The sequence below is a fragment of the Curcuma longa genome, chromosome 8 (assembly GCF_044706935.1).
Source record: "Curcuma longa cultivar G26 ecotype Majalengka, Jawa Barat chromosome 8, ITB_CL_G26_1.1, whole genome shotgun sequence".
Classification (NCBI taxonomy): domain Eukaryota; kingdom Viridiplantae; phylum Streptophyta; class Magnoliopsida; order Zingiberales; family Zingiberaceae; genus Curcuma; species Curcuma longa.
In genome coordinates, this window is record NC_133868.1 from 7,794,002 (window position 1) to 7,817,684 (window position 23,683).

The 23,683-nt window shown below is 36.8% G+C and overlaps 4 protein-coding genes across 5 annotated transcripts; 3 read left to right on the top strand and 1 right to left on the bottom strand.

Annotated features, from left to right (window-relative positions):
- The first annotated feature begins 152 nt into the window (after positions 1 to 152).
- Positions 153 to 3,605, top strand: LOC141833699 (UDP-rhamnose/UDP-galactose transporter 1-like). Its single transcript, XM_074721186.1, has 5 exons — positions 153 to 487; positions 1,085 to 1,269; positions 1,363 to 1,563; positions 2,279 to 2,440; positions 3,198 to 3,605. Exons 1-5 carry the CDS (start codon positions 361 to 363, stop codon positions 3,555 to 3,557), a joined length of 1,035 nt encoding a protein of 344 aa, XP_074577287.1. The 5' UTR covers positions 153 to 360; the 3' UTR covers positions 3,558 to 3,605.
- Positions 3,606 to 4,724: 1,119 nt separating this feature from the next.
- On the top strand, positions 4,725 to 7,262 carry LOC141833533 (protein BZR1 homolog 1-like). The gene is made up of 2 exons (XM_074721008.1): positions 4,725 to 5,375; positions 6,343 to 7,262. The coding sequence occupies exons 1-2, from the start codon at positions 5,157 to 5,159 to the stop codon at positions 7,054 to 7,056; spliced, it is 933 nt and encodes a 310-aa protein (XP_074577109.1). The 5' UTR covers positions 4,725 to 5,156; the 3' UTR covers positions 7,057 to 7,262.
- A 520-nt stretch (positions 7,263 to 7,782) lies between these two features.
- On the top strand, positions 7,783 to 13,700 carry LOC141833659 (thymidine kinase-like). 2 transcript variants are annotated; one of them, XM_074721141.1, is made up of 5 exons: positions 7,783 to 8,005; positions 10,975 to 11,381; positions 11,621 to 11,765; positions 12,827 to 12,948; positions 13,155 to 13,700. In XM_074721141.1, the coding sequence occupies exons 2-5, from the start codon at positions 11,053 to 11,055 to the stop codon at positions 13,399 to 13,401; spliced, it is 843 nt and encodes a 280-aa protein (XP_074577242.1). In that variant the 5' UTR covers positions 7,783 to 8,005; positions 10,975 to 11,052; the 3' UTR covers positions 13,402 to 13,700. The 2 variants fall into 2 exon arrangements, 1 of the variants encoding a protein (XP_074577242.1); XR_012602232.1 differs by lacking the exons at positions 10,975 to 11,381; positions 11,621 to 11,765; positions 12,827 to 12,948; positions 13,155 to 13,700 and adding exons at positions 9,038 to 9,363; positions 9,450 to 9,929.
- A 546-nt stretch (positions 13,701 to 14,246) lies between these two features.
- Positions 14,247 to 23,683, bottom strand: LOC141833708 (putative MO25-like protein At5g47540). The gene is made up of 11 exons (XM_074721198.1): positions 23,564 to 23,683; positions 21,657 to 21,818; positions 21,382 to 21,500; positions 20,541 to 20,615; positions 19,178 to 19,271; positions 17,190 to 17,249; positions 16,738 to 16,806; positions 16,365 to 16,463; positions 14,591 to 14,635; positions 14,401 to 14,503; positions 14,247 to 14,308 (listed from the first exon to the last, which is right to left on the bottom strand). The coding sequence occupies exons 1-11, from the start codon at positions 23,681 to 23,683 to the stop codon at positions 14,247 to 14,249; spliced, it is 1,008 nt and encodes a 335-aa protein (XP_074577299.1).

Here is a 23,683-nt window from a genome sequence, read left to right on the forward strand (position 1 = left end):
TTGGGTCGGTCGCATCTTCAAACGCCTTAAAACTTCCGTTATTTTCCGTATCGTCGGCGAGATATTGACGAATCGGCAGGGTTGACGAAACGACACCGAATGGGCATCGTCTTCGACGCCCAGCAAAGCGGTTTCAAATATTGGAATATTTTTGTGCGTGTCTCTGGTCTAGCCTTTTTCGCCTTCGTCATCAAGTCTCCTCCCTTTCCCCTTTGTTTCCTCGGATCGTCGTATTGTATAAATAAATTCGTAGGGCTGCGTTCTGCAGATTCTCCTCGCCTCCTCTCCCTTCCCTTCCACGCTTATCTGGGGTATTGGGAGTTAGGTTACCGGGGAAGAGGCAGAGGAGGAGGAGGAGTCATGGATCTGGAGAAGAAACCCGTCGTATCGGATTTCGGCGCCTGGGCGATGAACGTAATCAGCTCCGTCGGCATTATTATGGCCAACAAGCAACTCATGTCGCCCAACGGCTACGCTTTCTGCTTCGGTACCTGCTCTCTCTCTCGCCTTCTCTAGTTTGATCTCTTTTTTTTTTTTCTCCTTTGGTCTCGGTCATGGTGTTGGAATCGGGCTAACCGCGTAAAGATTTGATCTCTCTGCTGGCAACCGAAGATAAAGATTGATACATTTTTTTTCCAAGGAAAAAACAATTGCCTCAAACATGAATTGTTTTCTTAGAGAAAGATAAGTTTGGTGTTACAGATCTGAAATTAAGTTGCCATCCACGTTATGGCTATAGATGTATGCTTAAAACGTATGTATGTTTGTATGCTGCTGCGGCGTTCCGGTCGGCTTTTCGCACAAATAACTGACTTGAAGAATTTTCTGGTCATATTTTTGAATTTGTTCCTTGGATCTAGGCTTAGGGAACATTGCAGTCCGCTGAAGCTAATTTGGACCGTAAGGTTGATGGTTTTAGTAGCCTTATCATTTTTTGTAGCTATCGATGCGATTACTGATGTCGCGTTCAGGCTTTTTCCCCTTGAGTCCTGCTGAATTTGTTTTATATATTTTAAGATAAAAAATATTCTTGTTTGGGGGTTCAATTTCACTGAGTTTCACTAATTGCAATTTATGTTTGCAGCAACCACTCTGACGGGCTTTCATTTTTGTGCCACTGCTCTTGTTGGTTGGATCTCAAACGCTGCTGGTCTCTCTGTGTCCAAGTATGTTCCGTTCTGGGAGCTCTTTTGGTTCTCCATTGTTGCAAATCTGTCAATTACTGGAATGAATCTTAGTCTCATGCTGAACTCGGTTGGATTCTATCAGGTGTGCTAGTTTACGAATTTCAGTTGCCAATATCACAGAGACATGGTTTTATTCAATGTGTTAACCTGCGTTTTTTTTTTCTAAAATATGCAGATTTCAAAACTGAGCATAATACCTGTGGTTTGCTTTATGGAATTTCTATTGCACAATAAACACTACTCATCTCGGGTGATACTAGCCGTAGCTGTTGTTGCTGTGGGAGTAGGTATTTGCACAGTAACAGACGTGGATATTAATGCGAAGGGCCTGCTAAGTGCATGTGTAGCTGTTTTTTGTACGTCACTGCAGCAGATTGTGAGAACCAACTTTTAAAACTAAGCATAGCCATTATGGAGCTTTTCTTCTTTCTGCTTTATATTTCGTCTTGCTCTACTCTATTTACATTTTTTTGGAGAATTGCATTCTGAACCAGACTTTTTTTTTTTTAAATGTTTCTTTTAAAAAATTGTGTACTGGTGCAAAAACTTATGTTAGCTAAAATATAAAACTATCATCTTGCTCGATAGTAAGCAATATTATTGCTTGAGTTTCCATATGTTTTATATCGATATCCTTTATGCTGTGTCACGTGGCTATTCTTTTTCCATAGGTATATTTATCAGATATCTTAGAGTTCTGTCCTAATCTAGCAACAAGATAGAAACATTCTAGAGTCCTGCTGATGCTATATAATAGTATATTGCACATTATTCTTCTTCAATTATGATTTCCTGCACGAATTCATCAAGCAAATCCAAATTTTCTGATTATTGTTCTGTGTTCATTTGATAGCTGGAAGCTAATCCAAGTGGATTTTAGTCTTTCATCTCTAAATTTAAATTATTGAGTACTTGCAGTTGGCTAATTTATTTTGTTGAATGTGTATATTCTGATACCTTTTCAGCTTAATCTTGTTTTTGTAGTTTTTACATTTGCTTCCAGTAATGTCTTTAGTAGTTTTAAATATTGACGGATTTTGTTTATAATTATTTATTCCCCTCACGTAGCCATGTCATTATCATTGTTTCAGACAATCGGGTCTTTCCAAAAAAAATACAATATTGGTTCCTTCGAGCTTCTAAGCAAAACAGCACCAGTTCAGGCAATCTCTCTTGTAATGGTTGGTCCATTTGCTGACTACTACCTCAATCACCGCTCGCTTAGGGAATACCACTATTCTTCAGGAGTAATCGTAAGTTCTAGTATCCTTGTGTATATGGTTTCTGGTTGACCCAGATTCTGCCTCAACTTATTTTGCATTAGTGGTTAATACTTGTTTAATTCAATGCATCTATTCTGTCGCAAATAGTTGACCATAAAACAACAGGCATAATGAATGTTTCAATTTTTATGTAGCATGAATGATAAATGTGCATTTGTTGTTGCCTTTCTGAATTTTACTATGCATCTGCATGTGACATGTGTTATTAGGATGGCTTCTTATTCGAACTGTTTGCACTCATTTAGTAAAATCTTAACATGCTTTATAGGCTTACACTAACATTTTGAGAAATTTAGTTATTGTTTTCCTGTAACTTGTCATTGATAAGTTCCTCATAATGGACTTTATTTGCACAAGGTCTATTTATTTGGTTTGCACTTTCTTGCAATTTTTTTTTCAGTTCAAAACTGGTCAAACTGATCAAAGTACTTATTGTGCCGGTTTGTGATCACTCAAACTCTTGGACAAACCTTTGCATAGTTGCTACAAAATTCACAAATATAATACGAATTGTAAGACTAGCTCAATGTAGTAGCTACCTTTTGCTTGCACAAGGAAATAACCAATATCTACGCACCCCATTATTGATTTTGGTTTGAGCGCTTATCTCTTGGAATTGTACTTGTTGCTGGTAGTTTAGAACACAAATATGATATATACAGCATAACATTGTAATCTCTTGTAGATGCCTAATACTGCTTCCTCGTATGATCTTTTCTGTTTGCAGTTTTTCATTCTTCTCTCTTGTTCCCTGGCCGTCTTCTGCAACATGAGTCAATATCTTTGCATTGGTAGATTCTCTGCAACATCCTTCCAAGTATTGGGGCATATGAAAACTGTCTGCGTGCTAATACTGGGATGGATACTTTTTGATTCTGCCCTCACTTTAAAGAACATACTAGGAATGCTACTCGCTGTGGTTGGCATGGTGGTTTACAGCTGGGCCGTTGAGTCTGAAAAACAGGGTAAGTTACCAACACACAAAAACGCTGATAGCAAATCAGAAGGGGAAGATGTGATGCTCCTGAAGGAGAAAGTAAATGGACTCCCCGAATCTAACATTGAATTTGGGCAGACTAAGAGCTGATTAGTTTTCTCTGCCATTCACATTTCTAGTTATTTTTTGGTTATTGAATATCTACTATCTTGTTTGTGCCTCTATGCTGATAGCTTTTTGTATCAAGTGAATCAAAAAAAAAAAAAAAAGCAAGCAGTTTTTACACTTTTTCCTGGATGTTATATCGATTAAAAATGGAGCCAAAGAGAATGAATAACTCATGTTTCATTGTGAAGTTAAGTCATTCACATTTTGTTTCCCGTTGCTGATGAGAATATTGTATTGCTTATTGAACTTCTTTATTTAAAAGCTAATTTAGCTCAAACTAATTTCTAACTTTTACAAAGCTCAATTAGCAACATAACTATCCTTAAAAGTTAGCTAAATTATTTATCCAATAAAAAAACTCATTATTATTATGTTTTATCATATCATATATAATTCGCAACTGTGAAACACATAAAAAACATAAACTATGTATTTGAATATAATTGAACTCCAGATGAGTTAAAGATAAAACTACTCACGCTTTATCCGTGAATATTAATAAACTAAACTCAAATATTATACTCATTACAACCAAAATTCTACCACTCAATTTAATACACGGCCTGAGTTGTTTTATTCCTCACAAGAACCAAGATTGCAATGACAATGTGGAGAGAGAGAGACACACACAAAAAAAAAAACATTTGCTCCAACAGCTCACGTACGAAGAGTGGGAGTTCACCATTCGATAGAACAATGTACCTATCCAGAGCCAAGTGCCTTCCTTCAGGCTGAAAAATAACCGACCAGGCCGCAGTGTTTTTGGATCACTCGATAGCAATTCAGCCACATCTGCCGCTCATTTGACCGGTCGTTGGCCAATTGTGTAAAGGACCTCCGGAAGGCAAGGGAAAGTATTCTCAGAAACAGTGCGAATTGCATAATTAAAGGACTTAAAGATTTGGCTACATAGTTCAATAAATTACTGCAATTAATATGCAATTTTTTTTTAGCAGTTCTGGAAAGAGTCGATATTAAATGTAGATATTTTTTTTTGAAAAAAAAATTAAATATAGATATTATCCTAAAAAATAAATCAAGATAAAGTACTTGAAATATCTTTTATTATGTTTCAATAAGAAACTTGGCTTCCTTTCAACAACGTGGGTCAACAAATTAAAGAGCACTTTATCCTCTGCCAAGCCAAGCAGAGCACACTGCAGACCGAAGGAGAGAGAGGGAGAGGGGTCTTTGGGAGAACCATGTAATTGTAGCAGAGTATAATTAGTCAAACAGAGAGAAGATAGAGATCATCAAACCGAACCTGTCCAATCGCTTTGTATTAAAAACAGGGCAACCGGCACTCTCCTCGTGAGCGATCTTGCAGATTCCTCTGCGCAAAAGCAACAGAGAGAGAGAGAGAGAGAGAGGATAAGAAAAAGGAGCAAAAACCACCGACTCAATCACTCACTCGCACTTCTTTTCTTCCCTCCACCTCACCACCGAGGGCGACGCCAGGCTCAGGCTTGGCCCTCCTTCGCCCTTCCGCGGCCGAGGCGAAAGGGAAGGTTTTTTAGATCTGAAACGGTGGCAGAGGGACGGAGGACGAGTGAGAGGTAAGGCCTTGACGAGGGGGGAGGGATGACGTCGGGCGGAGGGCGGCTGCCCACCTGGAAGGAAAGGGAGAACAACAAGCGCCGGGAACGGAGGCGGAGGGCGATCGCCGCCAAGATCTTCACCGGCCTGCGGGCGCTCGGCAACTACAAGCTCCCCAAGCACTGCGACAACAACGAGGTACTCAAGGCGCTTTGCCGCGAGGCCGGCTGGATCGTCGAAGACGACGGCACCACATACCGCAAGGTCACCTCTCTTCTCTTTATCAAGCTCTAGGTTATGGAGCTCATCTGTTTGAGTTTTTTTTTTTTCGGTAGTTACCAACCAATATTTGATCTTGATGCACCATGGATCAAGCTCCTCGTTGCATATCCATTCAGATCTGTTCATCTTCCACTTTCAATTAACAATTTTTTTTGTTTATTTATTTTACATGGTTCTGCTTTGTAATCCAGGCGATTTCCTTTTTATTCTTTCATGGTTCACTTGAGTATATATTTCTGATCTTTTGCTCCCTGTTTCTAGCTTCATATGGATCAATTATAAGGGTACTTCAGAAAAGATACTATATTTACAGTAGACTTTCTGTGCTCGATCAATGATTACCAAGTTTCCCCCTTCCCATTCTTTTACTTTTACTCAGTTTTAGTCGATTTATATCCACTCTCATCAGTCTGTTTCTTTCCAGTACTTTGTACAGTATGATGTTGGAGCAACTTGTAATCCAGTTGCTCTGATGGTATTTTTTTCACTTCTTTCTATATATTTTTTTGTTTTCTTTCTGAAAGTACTGATCATTAGCTATTTAAAATTTACTCTGGCATCTCTTTTTTCCTTATTCTTCTTTTGACTGGATCACTTTGTTAATGCTAGTCTCGTGGATAGGATTTCTCAGCGAACCCAAGATGATGGCATTGCTTTACTTTGATCCTTGAAATTTGTGTCTCCACACTGTCAAACTTTCTCCCTTTTGTTTCTTTCCGTTTGTTCATTCTGATCCTGAGAATCCAGTTTTGAAGAGGACAGAAACTACAAAGTATGCCATGAAAGTGAAGCTCGAGAGCAGAAAGAACATCCATATTGAAGATCTTTGAATCAGAAGCATTTGCTGTGATAATCCTTCATAAAGATCACTTGTGGTAGGCTTTTTGCATCTAAGTATTGAGTTCTCTGAATCTTATTTGTGCACCATTTTTTTTTTTTTTTGTAACAGGGTTGCAGGCCACCTGCACCACCAACGGAGGCTGCTTCAGGAGGGCCGTCGGCGAACATAAGCCCATGCTCCTCGCACCTTCTGAGTCCTCTATCGTCTTCATTCCCGAGTCCTGTCCCTTCTTACCATGCCAGTCCTTCGTCTTCCTCCTTCCCGAGTCCCAACCGCATCGAAAGCTCTAAAAACCAGAGTGTTAATCCTGCTTGCCTTCTCCCTTTCCTCCGCAATTTATCCGCCCTTCCACCGCTTCGCATCTCAAACAGCGCACCGGTCACTCCGCCTCTGTCCTCCCCAACTGCATCCCGCCCACCGAAAACTCGAAGACTCGACTGGGACAGCAATGCATTCCCTCATTCTCTGTTCGCTGCCTCTGCCCCTGCCAGTCCTACGCGCGGCCGCCATCACTGGCAGCCTGCGACCATACCTGAATGTGATGAATCTGATGCCTCGACTGTTGGTTCTGGTCGCTGGATCAACTTCCAGATGACGGCCCCAGCTTCACCAACCTACAATCTCGTCAACTCGGGCGCCACCACTTCCACGAAGAACGCAGAGTGTTCGCCAGGAGGAGAGGTGTTGGAGAGAGGGAGAGTTGCGATGGAGTTCGAGTTCGAGAGTGGTACGGTTAAGCCTTGGGAGGGGGAGAGAATTCATGACGTCGGAGTGGATGACCTCGAGCTCACTCTGGGAGTGGGGAGTGTGGCATCGAAGTGAAAGATCTCAGAGCTTTTCCTGCTGCGCCCTTTCGTTTTGTAATTCCGAAATTATCTTCATGCAATTATTTGCTGGTGAATTGTTGTACGACATACATACATGTCCTGTTTCTTTTAAATTAGTATTTTGAATTGTCGTAATTTGCCGAAGAGTAGCTTTAGCTCCAGAATTAATGGAAGGAATTGCTTAGCCTTAGCGTTTCAGAATGTATTAATTGTCTGAGAGCTATGGATCTTCTTATCCGACCGCTGTCTCCAGCTCAGGCTATGTTTGTAGGATGCCTCAAGAAAAGGACTGGCAGTCATTCACGACATTCATTAATGAGCATCCACGTGATCTGAGGTAACAGGCATGGGGGTGTTCGTTAGATCTCTATCTGAAATAATGGGGATATGGGCTCCTGTTATGCTAATGCAGAATAAGATTGATAATCTCCTCACAAATGATCGTGAGGTCGATCGTGTGGAACCATTCATAATCTCCTCACAAATGATTGTGAGGTCGATCGTGTGAGACCGTTAAGATGATAAATTTTATTTTTTTTTACAGAAGAAAAGGATTAGATTGATAAGGCGAAGATGATTAGGACGTGTAATATGAAGATTTTTTTTAATGTTAATGGGCCCTAACATATGGGCTAGTTTAGGCCCATCGACGTCAAAATCCTGTGAAACCCTAATACTGCGTTCAAGTTTTATCTTTTTAATTTCACAAACGCAGAGCGATCTGAGGTTCCGCTTTGTCATGCTCCTTCCGATCCAAACTCTGTCCCCTTCCTCCTCTCTCTTTCTCTCGAACTCCGTTTGTGTCGCTGAGCCGATGACGAGAACATAGCAGAGGGCGGTCGGAACCTGATGCAGTTGAATGTCTGCGACCTTATCAGCCTCGGAGAGACATTTCCTCCTTGGATCCACGGTTTCGGATTCTGACTTCGATTGCAATCTTATCGGTGATTTATTTTATACTATTGTTTTCTTTCTTTCTTTTTGGTCACATGAGATCTATTTCTTGGTCTACGATCTGCGCGTTTTGATTTTAAAATCTCCTCTTTTTCATATTGAAAATTTGCATCAGTTACTCGCCTCTCAAGCTTTGATTTTGTTTTGGCTGAGGGAATAGAATCGGTGCAAAAATCTAAATGGTTGTCGTTCCAGCCCATCGCATGCGATTTGGTTGCTTTGGGGTCAAATAGTTCAATCAAAATCCTTTCCCGATTTCATGGCTCCTAAATTTTGTTTTATTTTTCTGAATTCGAAATCTTTTCCTACACACTGAAGCACGGTGTGGACCAAAAACTCCGCTTTTTATCTGATGCCTCCTTTTTGCTTAGTTTCATTGTACTTTATTTCATTTTTTTTTACTTTGGATGAAATCGATAAGGAAAAGTGATCTTTGTCAAAATCTTAAGTTTCCTTATTTATTTATTTATTTATTTGCAAAAACTCATTAGCTGATTACTTAATTTTCCTCTATTGATCGGCTAGTTGCTAGAGATAGCTGGATTATTGCTAGATAATGTTGACAACAATTTTGTTTTAGTTAATATTTGATCGAGTGCTTAAATCTATCACTGTGCATAAAAAAAATACCTTAAACTATAATATTCATTATCACAATCATTGTTGAATAGAATTTAAAACTAAAGAATTTAACTTTAGTTTAACACAATGTTTCTGGTCACAATTGGCAGCAAATGAGAAATGAATGTTAGTTAGATATAATTCTCATGGTGTGTATTTTAAGCACGTAATTATATTTCGACTAAAATAGATTAGGTGCTTAGAACTTACGATTAAGATTGTGTAATTATATTTCTGGCATAGCATATGAAGTATAAACAATAATAGTTAAACAATTATAAAGTTTTTAAAACCAAAAATTCTACTTAAATCAATCTGTCATATATGGCCAGACTAAACCCAGAGTAAGTAATTAAGGCAGGAAATCTTTATTAGAACACTACACTAATACTAATCAACAGATCTAGAGGTGAAGAGACGTATCAACATCTGTTTCACCTGAGCCCTTTGCTGCATGGAATTGGATTTGGAAATCTGCAGCTGGCTCGGGCCAGATCAAGCCACCGTCATCTTCGCCGTCTGGTCTCCGCAACAGCCTTCGCAGCTCCGCCTGCTGCCTCAACTCCCTCACCCTCTCCAGCTTCTTGAACCTCTCCTGCAGTAGAGCAATGGAGGACGAAGAGTGCTGGAACACAGATGGTTCTTTGCTCCCCATCAACGGCAAGGCTAGCTAGCTGATGCTTAAGTTGATTCTCTGATGCCTATGCGACTGCTGCTCGCTTCCAATGTTAGTTCTCTGGTTTGAGTAGTGAAGAGATCAATTATTTATAGCATTAGCAGGTAGCAATTCATCATCACTAATATTTATTGCAGAATGGGAGAATCATTGAGGGAGGGGGGACGCACAATCCAAGGAGGAAAGGTTTCTGGGTCCATCCATGGAGTTTGGTAAGCAGATAAAAAAGGAGGGGATGAAGAGGCGAGTAGTAGTAGTCCTGGAGTTTAGCATTTGGATGAATGCTTCATGGGGAATATTATCAAGTGGTTTTTAGTCAAAAGATTCAAGGCTGAAATAAATTTTATTATGCAACAATCATGGAGACAATAGCAACAATTTAAAATATTCCTAGAATTGCGTGCCAATCTGAAGAAGCAATTTAAAATAAAAACAAAAAATAATGATGAAGAGTTGTTTTCTTGACATCATCTAACATCTACACAAAGATTGCTGTTTAATTGTCTTCTATGTCATCATGAGTTAATTGTTTATATATATTTACATAAAATGGAGTGTTAGTGTTTGGAAAAGCATAAGTTAGGGCGTTGATGGAATGGTGTCTTCATTGTTTTGTTTTGTAGCTAGTGAGAATGAGATGGTGTTGAGTGAATGAATGCGCACTGCCATGATAAGACCTTCAATTCACAGTCGCACCTCAATTCATGGTCCTAAATTCAATGCTGAGTGGAATAGAGTCATCTCCAATTTGTACTTGCAATGATCGACCTCCAACTGGAATGCTCAACGCCATGTGCATATCATGAGAAATTTCTTTTGATTTATATTTGCCATTTGGCATGTTGTTATAAAGAACAATATCTATCTATGTATTGCCACAATATCTATCTATGTAGGCCAGACAAAAGATTCACTCATGAGCTACAACAATCCATGCAAATTATGGCGCTTAGTTGATGGAATGAAATGAAATGAAATGAAATAGTTGTGATTTTGGATAATTTTATCTAAAATTATTTGTCACTTTAGATGATTTTTTCTTCAAATTAGATATGTGGGAGTTGTTTATAAATTATTAATGATTTAATAATTAATTAAACCCGGATGATAAGGTCAAAATTTTAAACTTCCCATTTCGGATTCTTAAACCACTAAGGCTTCTTTCATTGTTACTTGTAAAATTATTCCCATGAGAATGTCCAATTGGCCAAAGAGTGGTAGATTTGTTATAATGGGGTAAGAAATCAATTCACTAGGGGCACATGCTCTCGGAGAAAAAAATCTCTCCTATCCCTTAATCAATTGGCAATCGGTTATAAGTTGAGTCCGTGAATTATCTCCCTTTATATAATCTGAGGACGGACTGTGAGGTGAACGCAATCACCTTTTTACTACAATTGTTACTGGTAAAATTATTTAGTATGCATCTATGATTATTTGGTTTTAGTTATAAATAGGCTTAAGTTCATAAAGCTATGAACTTAAGCCTAATTTTAATCAAGAAATTCCCATTTTCTCTTTTTTTAGTGGCTACTTAAAATTTAATATCTTTTTCATCGTTGTATTACCTTAATTATAATCGACTACATTAATTATACATATATATTAAATATTAAATATATATATATCTACTTTATTAATTATGTTTTTTTTAATTGTCAGAGAAGTCAAGTCAATGTAGAGAAGGCGGGAGTCCGTTGATGAACCCTAAACCCATTTAATCTGCGCCTCTTCCGCTCTATGGCCGGCGTCAACATGCCCATGACGATGAGGTCTCTCCTCCATCTCCACTTCTCTGCTCCTCCTCCTCCATGCCACCGCCTCCTTCCGAAGCCCTTCCTCATCGCCCCTCCTACCTCCTTTTCCAAATCTCCGACCGGCCTCCCCGCCTACTCTTCCTCATCCATCTTCTCCTTTAGGCGTCACTGTAAAGTTCCCATCGTCGACGTGGATTCGCCTGCGCAGACGCGCGTTGCTTTCGGTGAGATTCATGTGATCACCGGCCCGATGTTCGCCGGGAAGACCACCACTCTTCTCCGTCGAGTTCTAGCCGAGAAGAATACTGGAAGGTCAAATGCTCCCCATCGCTCTCTTCGAACCCTAAATTAGATTTACAAGGCTTGTCTGCAATAAAGATGCCATATTGTGTTTCAAAATTGTTTTTTTGTATTACTTTTCGTCTTTGTCAGACACAGAGCAAGCTTATTTGATTACGCTCTATGTACATTTTTCAAGATTTTGTGAGCCTTCAATTTGTCTTAGGGATTTCAGCCAAGTTGATCTAACAAAAATGAAACTTCGTAAACAGAAATGTGGCTGTAATTAAATCTGACAAAGATACGAGATATGGATTGGATGCAATCGTAACTCATGACGGTGCAAAAATGCCTTGTATTGCTCTTCCGGAGCTTTCACTATTCCGAGACCGACTTGGAGCAGAAGCCTATAACAAGGTAACTAATGCTAAACAAAAGCAAATGTAATCTATGACAGCTTGATTTTTTACTAGGATTAATTGTCATACTTGAGATATAAATATTTCACATAATTAGAGTAGCAAAATCTGTCTCAATCATCCTTTTTACTCTTTCTAAGTTTCATAAGCATAAACTTTCATTTCCTGTAGTTCTACTAATTCTGAAATGCTTCTGTTTTAGGGAAAATTTTGATTGTTATATCCAGAAGTTGGGAGCCATTCCCCCTTTTTTTTTGGCTTTTGGCCATTCCATCCAACTCTTCTTTGCCCTAGCATTTGTCTTCCAACAGGCTCAATTTCACTTTTGCAATCATGGAAATGTTATGGTGATTTCCTAGCACTTGTACCCTTGGATTACAATGACTTCGATCAAGTTTCAATTTTCATTAATATGTTCTCTCCATTTATATAATATTATTTAAGTAGGTTTTCATTTTATCTGCATAATATTTTCGTACCTTGATTGAGAAGTCTACCTGGACTTGGCCTTGTCCTTGAACAGTTGCCATCTACATGAGAGTTTAGTTATTTTCTGATTCTTCCTTCTTTAAGTATCACCTCATTCAAATGATGCTTAGATGTGTTGTATGCTTCACACAAACACTACCCATCTAAGAGGAGCTTCTGTTTAGTAATATGAATGTGATGACTTCATCATTGACACTTGTATGTTGATTCATTTCTGATTAACAAATATTATTCTTTATAATCTTGTTGTCTAATTTGTGTGCCCTTTCATATTGTTTCTCATTCCAACCGATTATATTTATTTAGTGTGTAAGAAATAAGATTGCTTATCAGGGATATATTTATGTTATCCAATGATCAAACACATGAATTTGTCGTCGGTAATACTTATTTTAGTATTCGGTGGTGTTTTGTAAGGTGATAAATCTCTTTTTCTTGAAGGAATGATAGATTGGTGATCTAATTGAACTTTCCAATAAATTGTTTTGCATTTTGCTCTATTTCACATAGAAGAATGCTCACATGTTTAGCTGATTTTGCTAGCTAATATTTAAAAACATGCACTGGCAGCTTGATGTGATAGGGATTGATGAAGCTCAATTCTTTGTGGATCTTTACAATTTTTGCTGCAATGCTGCTGATCGTGATCGGAAAACAGTTATTGTTGCCGGCTTGGATGGGGACTACCTTAGGTAAATCAGCCTCTTTCTTTAGAGAATGACATTTAAGAATCATCGTTAAGCTTCAACTACTGAAGTGGAATTCATAGTTCTGAATTGATATTATGATTCTCAAACGGTTGAGCTTTGTATTCTGCAATACTCTGGGTGCTCACTGCTCACACTCAACACGCCATTAGTAATCTTTTTAGCCTCAACAAAACCATGTCTTTTAACAGACGGAGATTTGGTTCAGTGCTTGATATCATTCCGCTAGCTGATTCAGTCACAAAGCTTACAGCAAGGTGTGAGTTGTGCGGCCAGCGTGCACTCTTCACTCTACGGAAAACCGGCGAAAAACAAACTGAAGTTATCGGTGGCTCTGATATTTACATGCCTGTCTGTAGACAGCATTATGTAGGCGGGCAGATTGTGAAAGAAGCCACAAGAACTATGTTGGACATTGAACGTGCTGTTGTAGTTTGAATATATGATTCATTCTACCTCGATTCCACGGAAGCCACAACTATTGCATAAGCCATCTAACAGCCAGTTTTGTTTTTAGGCTCTAAACGTTGCCATCATTTCGGTATCTGTTGTAAGTCGACTTACTAAATCCTAAACCGTAAAGTCCTAAACCAAAACTATTCTTGGTTGTAATGGATATTGCTTCCAAAGTACAGAATTGGAAGATGGATTTGATTGCATTGTAAGGGGTACCAGTATAATACATTTTCTTACTGTCGTTTGTTTGGTACTTCTAACACAAAGAAAACAAATTATCATCGAGGAAACAACTTTGAGTATTGATTATTTATATAATATGAATATAAATTTTCTTTGATCTTCCTGATTGCAACATTTGATCAGATGTATTTTCTGCCACTTGATTAGACATGCAAGCTTCAGCCTCAATAGTGCTAATTCAAAGTAGAATCATATTCTAATCAATAGCAAATGCCTAAATGCAATACATTCCAGTCCGAGAATGAAGTAAAACTTGCCTGAATTCAATGAGGCAAGAACGCATATAGTTCTTTGGCAAATCTAATTAGCTGAAGTGCCTAAAATGGGCATTGATTTACCAGCCAAAAAATCACAGGGCCAAGAAATGATGTCTGCAATTAGATGCCTTTTTCAAGTGAACCAGCAAAGTGAAAAAGGTGAGTCAAACCGAAGCACGATGAACTAGAGAGTAAACTCACGTTCCGGCCTTGGCATCTGCTATATATATAGCATTTGTTCACAAGGAGATTGAAGCAATGCATTAACATAAATTATAGTATCACATGGAAAAGCCTGATATTATTGAATTATATGAAGAATTCTCTTTAGTTAAGAGTTGCTATCTCTCCAATGACTTGTGCTTTGTCAGCTTCAAATTGCTCATCTTCTGCAGAACAAAAGAAAAAAGATACAGAATCCATGAGGAAGCATTCCACTGTTTTTATGTTCAGACATTCAGACTGAAGAGCTCAAGCATACCTTTGTCTAACTTCAAATTGTCAAGTAAGAGAAGAAGCTTTCTTTTGTTTGCAATCAGTATGGTTACAATTTCAGGTGGCTTATTTTGATTAGCAACAAATAACTGAAATTTCAGAACAAAAAAAATCACAAATAAAAAAGATACAAATGAAGAGCAGCATTAGTGTCACAATAAGGAGAGAAGTTATACCTTGAATACATGAAAGGCTTCATTCTGAATATTTTTGCTTGATTCCTGTAAATAGGGAAATATGCATGACTAGAATATTCGTATGTACAGTACATGTCTTCTATGTATATATATGAACCATATATCTTTACTATGTGCCTTGTATCATTATGTATATTCATAAATATGTTTTGCATATAGATGTGAATTTTTTAAAATTAAATTAAATTTCAAATAATTTTTAACAAGCATAACGTATGGGCCTCCATTCCCATCTGCATGATGCATATATGTCATGCTATGTAGTGGCTTGACAGCATATCAATGTTGCAGAATCATAATAGAATAAATATACAATATGATCTCGTGTTCTTATAAAAATTAATTCGTTGCACCTTGAGATGTGCACAAACACTTCACGTTCTTTTACAAGGTTCTATGCAGCACCTTCTTGCATGTCTTTCCCACCAATTTGGTTAAGTCAGAAAGGTTTTTCATAATTCAAAGACTAAACATGACGATGATGTTCTGAGCAGCATGGAGGATTGCGTAAAAAGTCAATAGTCAGAAAGTAGCAGGCAAGCAGCTAAGTTCTAGTGTAACCTTTTGCATCAACGATTGTAGTTGTAGGCAAACCATTAGAGGTTTTGCAGTAAGGCTCAGAATATGTAATTTGGGTTAAGATTCAAGATGGCACGTCTAATTGAAAATCTACAACCTACAAATTGATGAGCTTTTTGGAAAAGCAATTATACAGTGTATTTTTGTAATGCTTCCCAAACTAAACAACAATGAAACACATGAACCATCTGCTACAACATCCATCCTTTGATACATCATTGGTCCATAAGGATCAGACATGATACCAAGATTCATTTGGCAAATTTGTTTCACATTCAGCGTATCTTATCTTTATTACGTTTAAACACAATCACTTCAACTCAAGCATTGTTTTACTCAAGGGCTTTTTCTAACTTTGCACTATCTCTGGGTAATGAATACTTCAGGTCTCTTTTGGGATCCAAGCTCAAAACAATTGTTAAATCAACAGCTACAAGTTACAAGCTACTAGATATATTAGCTTAGTTTCTAAATCACTTTGGTTAAGTTTATATGCCGTATGTAGTAAGATACGGTCTATATTGCCCATTTCACAATCCTCCTCTGCAACTGCATATGATGCCGTGCAGTTTTAAGACCATGAATGGGGCGTGGGAGTCACTGCTAAGCCAATAAAAGTTGACTTTAATTTGTCAAACATTCTTCTGAGAAGTTTGAGTATCTACTAATTTTCAATGTCATTTACTTTTCTAAAAAAAAGTTTAATCATGATTCAACCAAATCTAGTATCAATTAAAGGATGATAACAACAAGGAGAAGATGCATTGCCTTCCTGCATCACCATTCTATTGGTGGTCTTGGAAGATCGAGAAACAACTTGGTGAGGGTGAACTACAATAAATTGGGCTCAATTTAACTGACGGTTATAGGTAATAATGTTTTAGAAGTTGATTAATAATGGAAATGAAATTTACTTGTTTAAGTTTAAACTTATATGCATCTTAGTTTTTTATTTGGTTAGACAAATGTGACTTACTTTGTCCATCTCAATTGTATTTAGGTACCCCAATTCCTCATATCGTTTTTGGCCTGTGATAATTTTTCCTAACTTCAGAATTAAGGAAGATTGAATTTTTGCATAAAGAAACTTTTCTGCCAAAAATTCGAAAAAGGATTCTTAAGTAAAATATTTTGAAGCATATATATTGTCTAGAGAAGATCAATTCAAGCATACCCTGAGAAGATTCATCAGAATTATAAGATTGTCCTTTGAACTAACATAGTGCACCATTGTCCGAGAATTCGATCGGTCCAGTAGCATGTCACCTAAAAGCTGGGAAAATAACATTTAGCAGAAAGTGTTAAAATAATATTAAGCAGAAAGTGTTTCACAATTAGATAATCAAGATGCATCAAGAAAAATATAACTGAAAAAAAAATGAACAAAGAAATTAAGGACTTCCGTGCTTCACAGCCTTTCAAGATGAACACAACCTATACATGAACTGTGAAAGATATCTATTTTTGAACTGACCGAATGAAAAAAATGTATCTGCAATTCTCAAAGTAATATGTGGGAAAAAAACACTCTGAAAAATCATTAGTACCTTGACAGATGCCCTTTTAGTGAGATAATTAGGAGATGACAGCAATCTTGAGTTAAATTCTGTAAAAAACTGAAACAAGAAGCAGATAAAATAATTATCAAGTTAAACAGAGCCTTTAGGGGGTAAATTTGAGTAAAAGAAGAAACAGAGCTTTTGGTGAGATAATTTGGAGACGACAGCAATCTGGAGTTAAATTTTCTATAAAAAATGAAACAAGAAACAGATAAATAATTATCAAATTAAACAGAGCCTTTAAGGGATAAATTTGGGTAGAACTCTAGGCCAAGATAACCAAAGGACATATTAAACTTACTTCTCACTAAGAAAGGACAATAACAGTTAAGTGAATGAATGAGAAAAATATGGCCACCAGTGGGGAATACTGAATTTTTGAAGACGGGTAACAAAAGCTGATCAACATGCATTCAGGATAAGAGTCAAGGATCACGTACAGAGTCAAAATTTTTGGAAAGATACTCCGCAACAGTTGATTTATGTCTTGTCATTAGCTCCTGTATTGAAAGAACACTAGCATCATCATTGTGCTAAATGCCACAAAGAAAAAGAAAGCATTCAATGTAAAGCCAAAATTAATTTTCACAAAGATATTTGAAATGCATGGGACAACTTATAGCTAAAAGGCAATATAAAGTTACCTCACTACAAGAGGTAAATACTCACCATCCTAATGAAGACATGACAAAGAAAATTTCAAGTAAAAACTAAAAAACCTAACGTGGCCATGAATATATTTTACAATTCTAATCCAGTTTAGTTATAAGATCTCACAAATTTTAGAAACAAAAGCCCACGTTATTAAAAATGAGAACTTAAAAGTCAATGAATAACCAGTTGGAGAGGCAAAGACTGAAGATTAAGAATTCATATATCAAAACCTTATATGAAGTGACGTCTTCACCTTGAAAACAAGGACGAAATTCTTGTTGCAGCAACTAGGACTAACAACAACTTCTACTGGATGTAATGCCCCTTCCTCTTCTTCATAAGAACCTCCTCTTACTTTTTTGATGTTTCCACCTCCTCCCCCTCCTACTGGTTGATGCTGACCAACGCCACCTTGTACCAATAAATGGTAAAGGTCGATCACCACTAAACCCATCTCATTTTTACTATGCACCAAAACCCCTATGGAAACAGATTGTAAACCTTGCACTCCTTCCTTAGCAGTATGTTGAATATAAGCTCATAGGGTAAGGGGAGAAATCAACACCATACATAAAGATAAAACTATTTGATTCTTTTGATTATGAGTTGCTCTATATTTAAAACAGTGACTACACCCACAACCACATGCATTGAATCTATGTATTATTTCCACTCCAATCATATCAGAGCCAGTAAAGTCCATGGCATAACTCTATCCTTAACCATCAGGTTCATTTTCACCAGCTCCTTCTACTTGATTCATCTTTGCCAGAAACAAACTTTCGCAGTATGTAGTAGTAAAGAAAGGTTCGCCACAGTTCCCTAGCATTCCTCTACCATTTCCTCACCGGTTAAACATCAATTTTGGATTTCTTGGATTGAAGATACAAGAGAAGGGGAAGGGATAGGTCAAAATGTCACAAAATTGTGATAGGATCATGGATCACTCTAAATTTATGCATTTGTGTTTTTTTTTCCTCCTTCCTCTCTCCTTCCCCCTCCTATCTTTCCATCCGGATAAATTTAGCATCAATGATTAGTAGAGGTAAGGAGGAAGAAGCAGACCCTTATCCAATTGTGTCATGTTGGAGTAACAAAATGCAATGTTCATAAAATCAATCAAGTTTTCCACAACTTCCATTATATCAATAGGTCGATAGGTTTCATCCTTAACTTCTAATATGATGAGCAAGCAGTGAACAAGTATATGAATTTCTTAGGAGGTAGATTGTTTGCATGAGAAACTGCCACTCAGGCAACCTTTGCTTGTAATTGAGAAAATAATAATCACATCGGTTTAGGCATTTGAGTTGATCCTCAGATCTGTCATATTATGGGAATCTAATTGAGAAAATTGTGGAACCACTCCCATTGCTATAGGCTCCAGGTCATTTGTGATCTTTAAGCTTCATAATGGTTGACCTGAACAAAATCTGAACCCAAGGGGTAATATGAGAATTCAAGTTTCTGAAACCTATAATTTTCCACCCACGCACGCATGCACGCAGACATAGATATATATATATATCCAAACTTTATACTACGTGAATTCCTTTTGCTTCTTCCCAAAATTCCACCAGTTTTAGTTATTAAAGCAGAAACACAAGAACATTAGGTACCTAAAGGTCCCAGATGACCAAGTCTTTGTAATATTGTGATGTTACATACTATCATAAAAAACTAGTAGGAGAATCTAAATAGGTATATTCTTGAATAATCGACTGAAAATTAAAAACAAAATTTAAAAGAAAAGGTGGCTGGGCATCAATTTCACCTTAAAAGTTTTAATGGCATCTGCTGCTATGTCAAAATTTGGAATTTGAATATAATCAAAGAACTTATTCACTTGATCAGACTCTAGAATATACCTGCACCAGAATATATTGGACAATAAAATAGCTTTCAGAAAAAACAATTTCCAATAAATCAGTTTGGAATTTCAGAGAAAAGCTTGATCTCATTATATTTGCATATTAGGATAAATCATACATGGACAGACAATGTTTGAACTCCAAACAATGACTGCAATCTTTGCTAGGAAGATTTGCTCTAACTATTCATACTTCATTTGGCAATCGAAAGTAATCAACCCTACCATAATGATTTTTCATCAAGCAGATCTGACTACAAAATGGTAAAAATGGAAAACAGTGCTTCAGAAATATTACTCAAACAGCAAAGTCTCAGGTCAATTCTTTTGCTGGAATTTAGATCGATAACAAAAGGTAGAACGAGCAAGAAAGATTTTTCAATTTAAGAAATCTTCAAGTAGCTACAAATCTCTTTTATTAATGGTCAATTGAAAAAAGAAAAATGATAACTAGATGACCTTACTATTTGCGATGATTGGAATAAAAACAGGGAGAGCTCTCCATGACTTTGCATGGAATTATCGAGTATGATTTACTTAAGGACCTGAAGTTGAAAACGAATTTCTCCTATATTACCAGGGAAAGCATAAGTGTGTTCCAATTAATGAGGTGGAATGTAGATAGCATAGTAGGCTCCACTTTTTCATCAAAAAATACTGGCCAATATTTCAAACAATTACTTTTACAAAAAACTACATGTGTCGACCACTAAACTACTTTGCTATATTTACCCAAGTTAGACACTTTCTTCTAATACAGTTTTAGAATGCCAAACTATGCAAATCCAATTTCTTTGTCTTTTGTTACAATTATAGTTTTGCAAACATATAATCTTGATCCAAGGACACTAGATATAATGGCAAAGAATAAACATCTAGGAAGTTAGTATTACTGAAGACTCAGGTTTTTTATCAAGATATATTACTTCATGAAGAAAATACTAGATCCAACATTATAAATGGAAATTTAAGATGGACACAGAAGTTAACGCAAATACTCAAAATACATACCCTCCCCCTCCCAAAAAAAAATGTAGTTAAGTAGACTAGACCAAATTCAATTGTCAGATAAGTTACTTTACTGAGGAATATTTATTTACTTGACACAATGATTGAAAAGCATGTCTCCTATTGTAATACTATGTTAAATTTGATTTAGTGACTAGTTATACAAGTTATTAGAAAAAGACTTGATCCACACTTCAATATTGATAGAATCTTTTTTCGCAAAAGATAAAGACAGAGTTCAAACCATTAAAACATGTACCTTGCTACACACTGATGTCGGATGCATTCTCTAAGCATCAATCCATAGTGTAAAGCATTATCCATGTCCTCATACCTATATAAGCATAAACAAAACAGACACATTTGAAGAAAACCTAGAGAGAAACACCAGAATTCAAATTGTCATAAGTACATGATGAAACCAATGCTTCAAAAGGCACTACGCCAGTAGGCACTAAGAAATAAGGGCTATGTTGCACCTAGGAAGTGAGATGCACATTTTAAAACGATTTGCATGTGCAATATGCATAAGTATGTGTCATGTAACACAAAATCTTCAAAACAGGTATAATAGTGTAACAAATAAACTTATTATTAGTAAATCTACCAATCTAAAAAACAATACAAAAAGAAAAAAAATCACAAGGAATTTTTTAAAATTTTCAAGTTAATAGCATCATATAATCATCATTACTATGATATCTCAGTATCAGTGGAATTAGGTTGTTACTGTTTGCTATACAGTTGAGATTGGTCTAACTCTAAACTTTGACCCAAGTTTCCTGGAATGGCTTCAAATATTGCTGCGATTTACAAGATAATTCCACAAACTCATAATAGCTACTGAGAAAGATAAGTTTATGGCATTGAATCATAATTTTAGCTGATACCTAAATCATTGTCATAAAGAACTAGAGTTTCTCCGAGAAGTAATGTTGACAAAACCAAGTCTAAAGACAGAGATATTAAAACTTAAAAGCAAACAAAGCAAAAAAAAAATAGAAGCAAATTGTTGTCAGTAAATCAGAGCATGTTCTGGCAGGAATAGAAGAAGGTAAAAGCCATAAAATAACGAGTTACATATTCAATTTGAATCTTACCCAGAAATTAGAAGGTCCAAAAGATCCTTGTTAGCTTCCAAATAATCTGCTGCAATTAATCGTGAATTGACTTGTTGTCTTTGCAAATTTGCTACAACTTGAGTTGCATCCTTTTGAACCTAAATGTCTCACAAAAGAAAACTTAGCAAACTTTACAATGAATCAAGAGAAATTCAAAGGAAGGCAGTAAAATTTATTAGAAATCTGGGATATTCAATTGCTGGCATTTGTCAAGATCAAAGATCATTAGATTGGTGAGAGATTGAAACACTTACTTCTAAGTTCAACTTTGGGAGACAAAAAATTAGTACACGTAGAGTGTTTTGTCTAAAGAACTCTTGAGTCAGTCGTGCACAAGCATCAGCAACTGGCTCAGCTTCATTGTTGCCATAAAGAATAAACTTCAATTCCCTAAAATTTTTGCATAGTTCTATCATCTACATGAGAAGAGTTGAAAGAAAATTTGGTAAGAAATGCCTGATTTACCCTGTAAAAGAAAATGTCGAAAGTCATACAGAAATGGGACTCCATGTGCAAACTTGATATATTTGTCAATTATAAGTGATACAAACTCATTCTTTTTGAAACAATGTGGATAAAGAAAACAACCCAATCATAACATGAGAATAATAATGGATAAGGAAATCTCTAGGAAGTACCAATGCATGACGGTTAAGTAAATTCGATGGTGTTGCTAATATTTAGAGAAGAATGAGAACACCTCTGAGTATAATCAATTAAGATTGAGTTATCATTTAGATAGTCCATATGTCCAATATATCCATTATTTCAAGACGGAGGAGGCGCATGTTTGATCTTTGACTAAGTTCATGGAGCTATAGTACATTAAAGTAATCAATGTTTAAATGGACAAAACATAAAAGATGATGTGTGGATCAGACCTGATCTAGATTTGACGAGTCTAAACAAAAATGTCGTTAACCTAAACCTTACTTTTATGAATCCTAAAGAAAAAAAGCCGACCTATCTATAAAATTGAACAAATAAGTTGGTTGGTATTTACTAGGTTAGTGCAAAAACATTTAATTGCTTCCGTCAATCTCTCCTGACCCAACTTCAATCTACTGCAGTCAGCACTATTTTTTTTAATCTACATAGTTGAGATACATGTGCTCAAGTTCCTTTCTAGAAGGTACAATCACTAGTAAGCCTTTTCACTTCATTTCCATCATAAAATCAAAGATCCCTTGAAACATGAGGGACAACATTTTAATTAAATATTTCAGGTCAAGGTTCCAAGAGGCAAATGCTTTGTGAAGTTAATTCCCAGCAACCAAGTTAAAAAATGTTCAAAAAGCTATATTGATTTTGCTAAGTATTATCTTTCATAGTTAGGTCAGGTTTGGAGTAGGAATTCATACTGCTGTACTTCTTGTGTGTCACTCCAAAAGTCCCAAAGTAACATCATTACCTCTACATTTTGCTAAGTGAATGATTTGCTATGGGCAAGTCTCTTTGCGAATAGGAGAATCAGAGACATAAATGTACTGATCAATTTAAAGGGATTTTTTTCAATTCTTTGAACTGGAATATTGGATCTAATAGCATAGTCAAGTTTCTGTTAATCTACAGTCATTCCTCAGGTTGTTCAACTGAGTCTATATTGGAAGTAAGGTACGCATACATGCAATTGATGATCGCAAAATAAAATCAAAGGAGCTTGTATACCTGCTTCTCCCGCAATTAAAGCTTAGATAGATCAAGGTTTCATTTAATTAAGAGGAGGCATCATTTATATATATGAACAAGAAAGACAGGAGCCCAAAATGGGGGAAATGTATGAAGTTTGCAAAAGGATAAGATAAAACAGCAAGAACCCTAATGTAGAGCGAACAGGAAACAAAATAGAGAGGGAAGATTTTGTAATCCGTTAGCAGATTAAGCATATGACCAAAGATTAACATCACCTGAATCGAGTACAAGGGTGTAAGCCGGCATTAAGAAAGAAATCCAAATTTCAAAATACTCGGACAGCTTAAAATGCAATTATTCCATCAGGTTCACAGTGACTAAAACAATCTATCATCTTTCATTAAAGAAAAAAATATATACGTACGCCTAACAGGAAGAAAAAGCCAAACCCATGCCTTCCAAAACAAGAAAGAGGCAAAACCGAACCATACTCAACCATCAGTCCGTCAAAGAAACGAAGGCGGCTCACCTTCTCATCCCGCTTGCCATTGCGGGGATTGGGGTTGGCGTCGACGTAGGCGAGGAGGTCCCTTGTCTGCCGCACCAACTCGGCGGGGGTCCGCGGCTTCGACTTGAAAAGGCCCTTCAT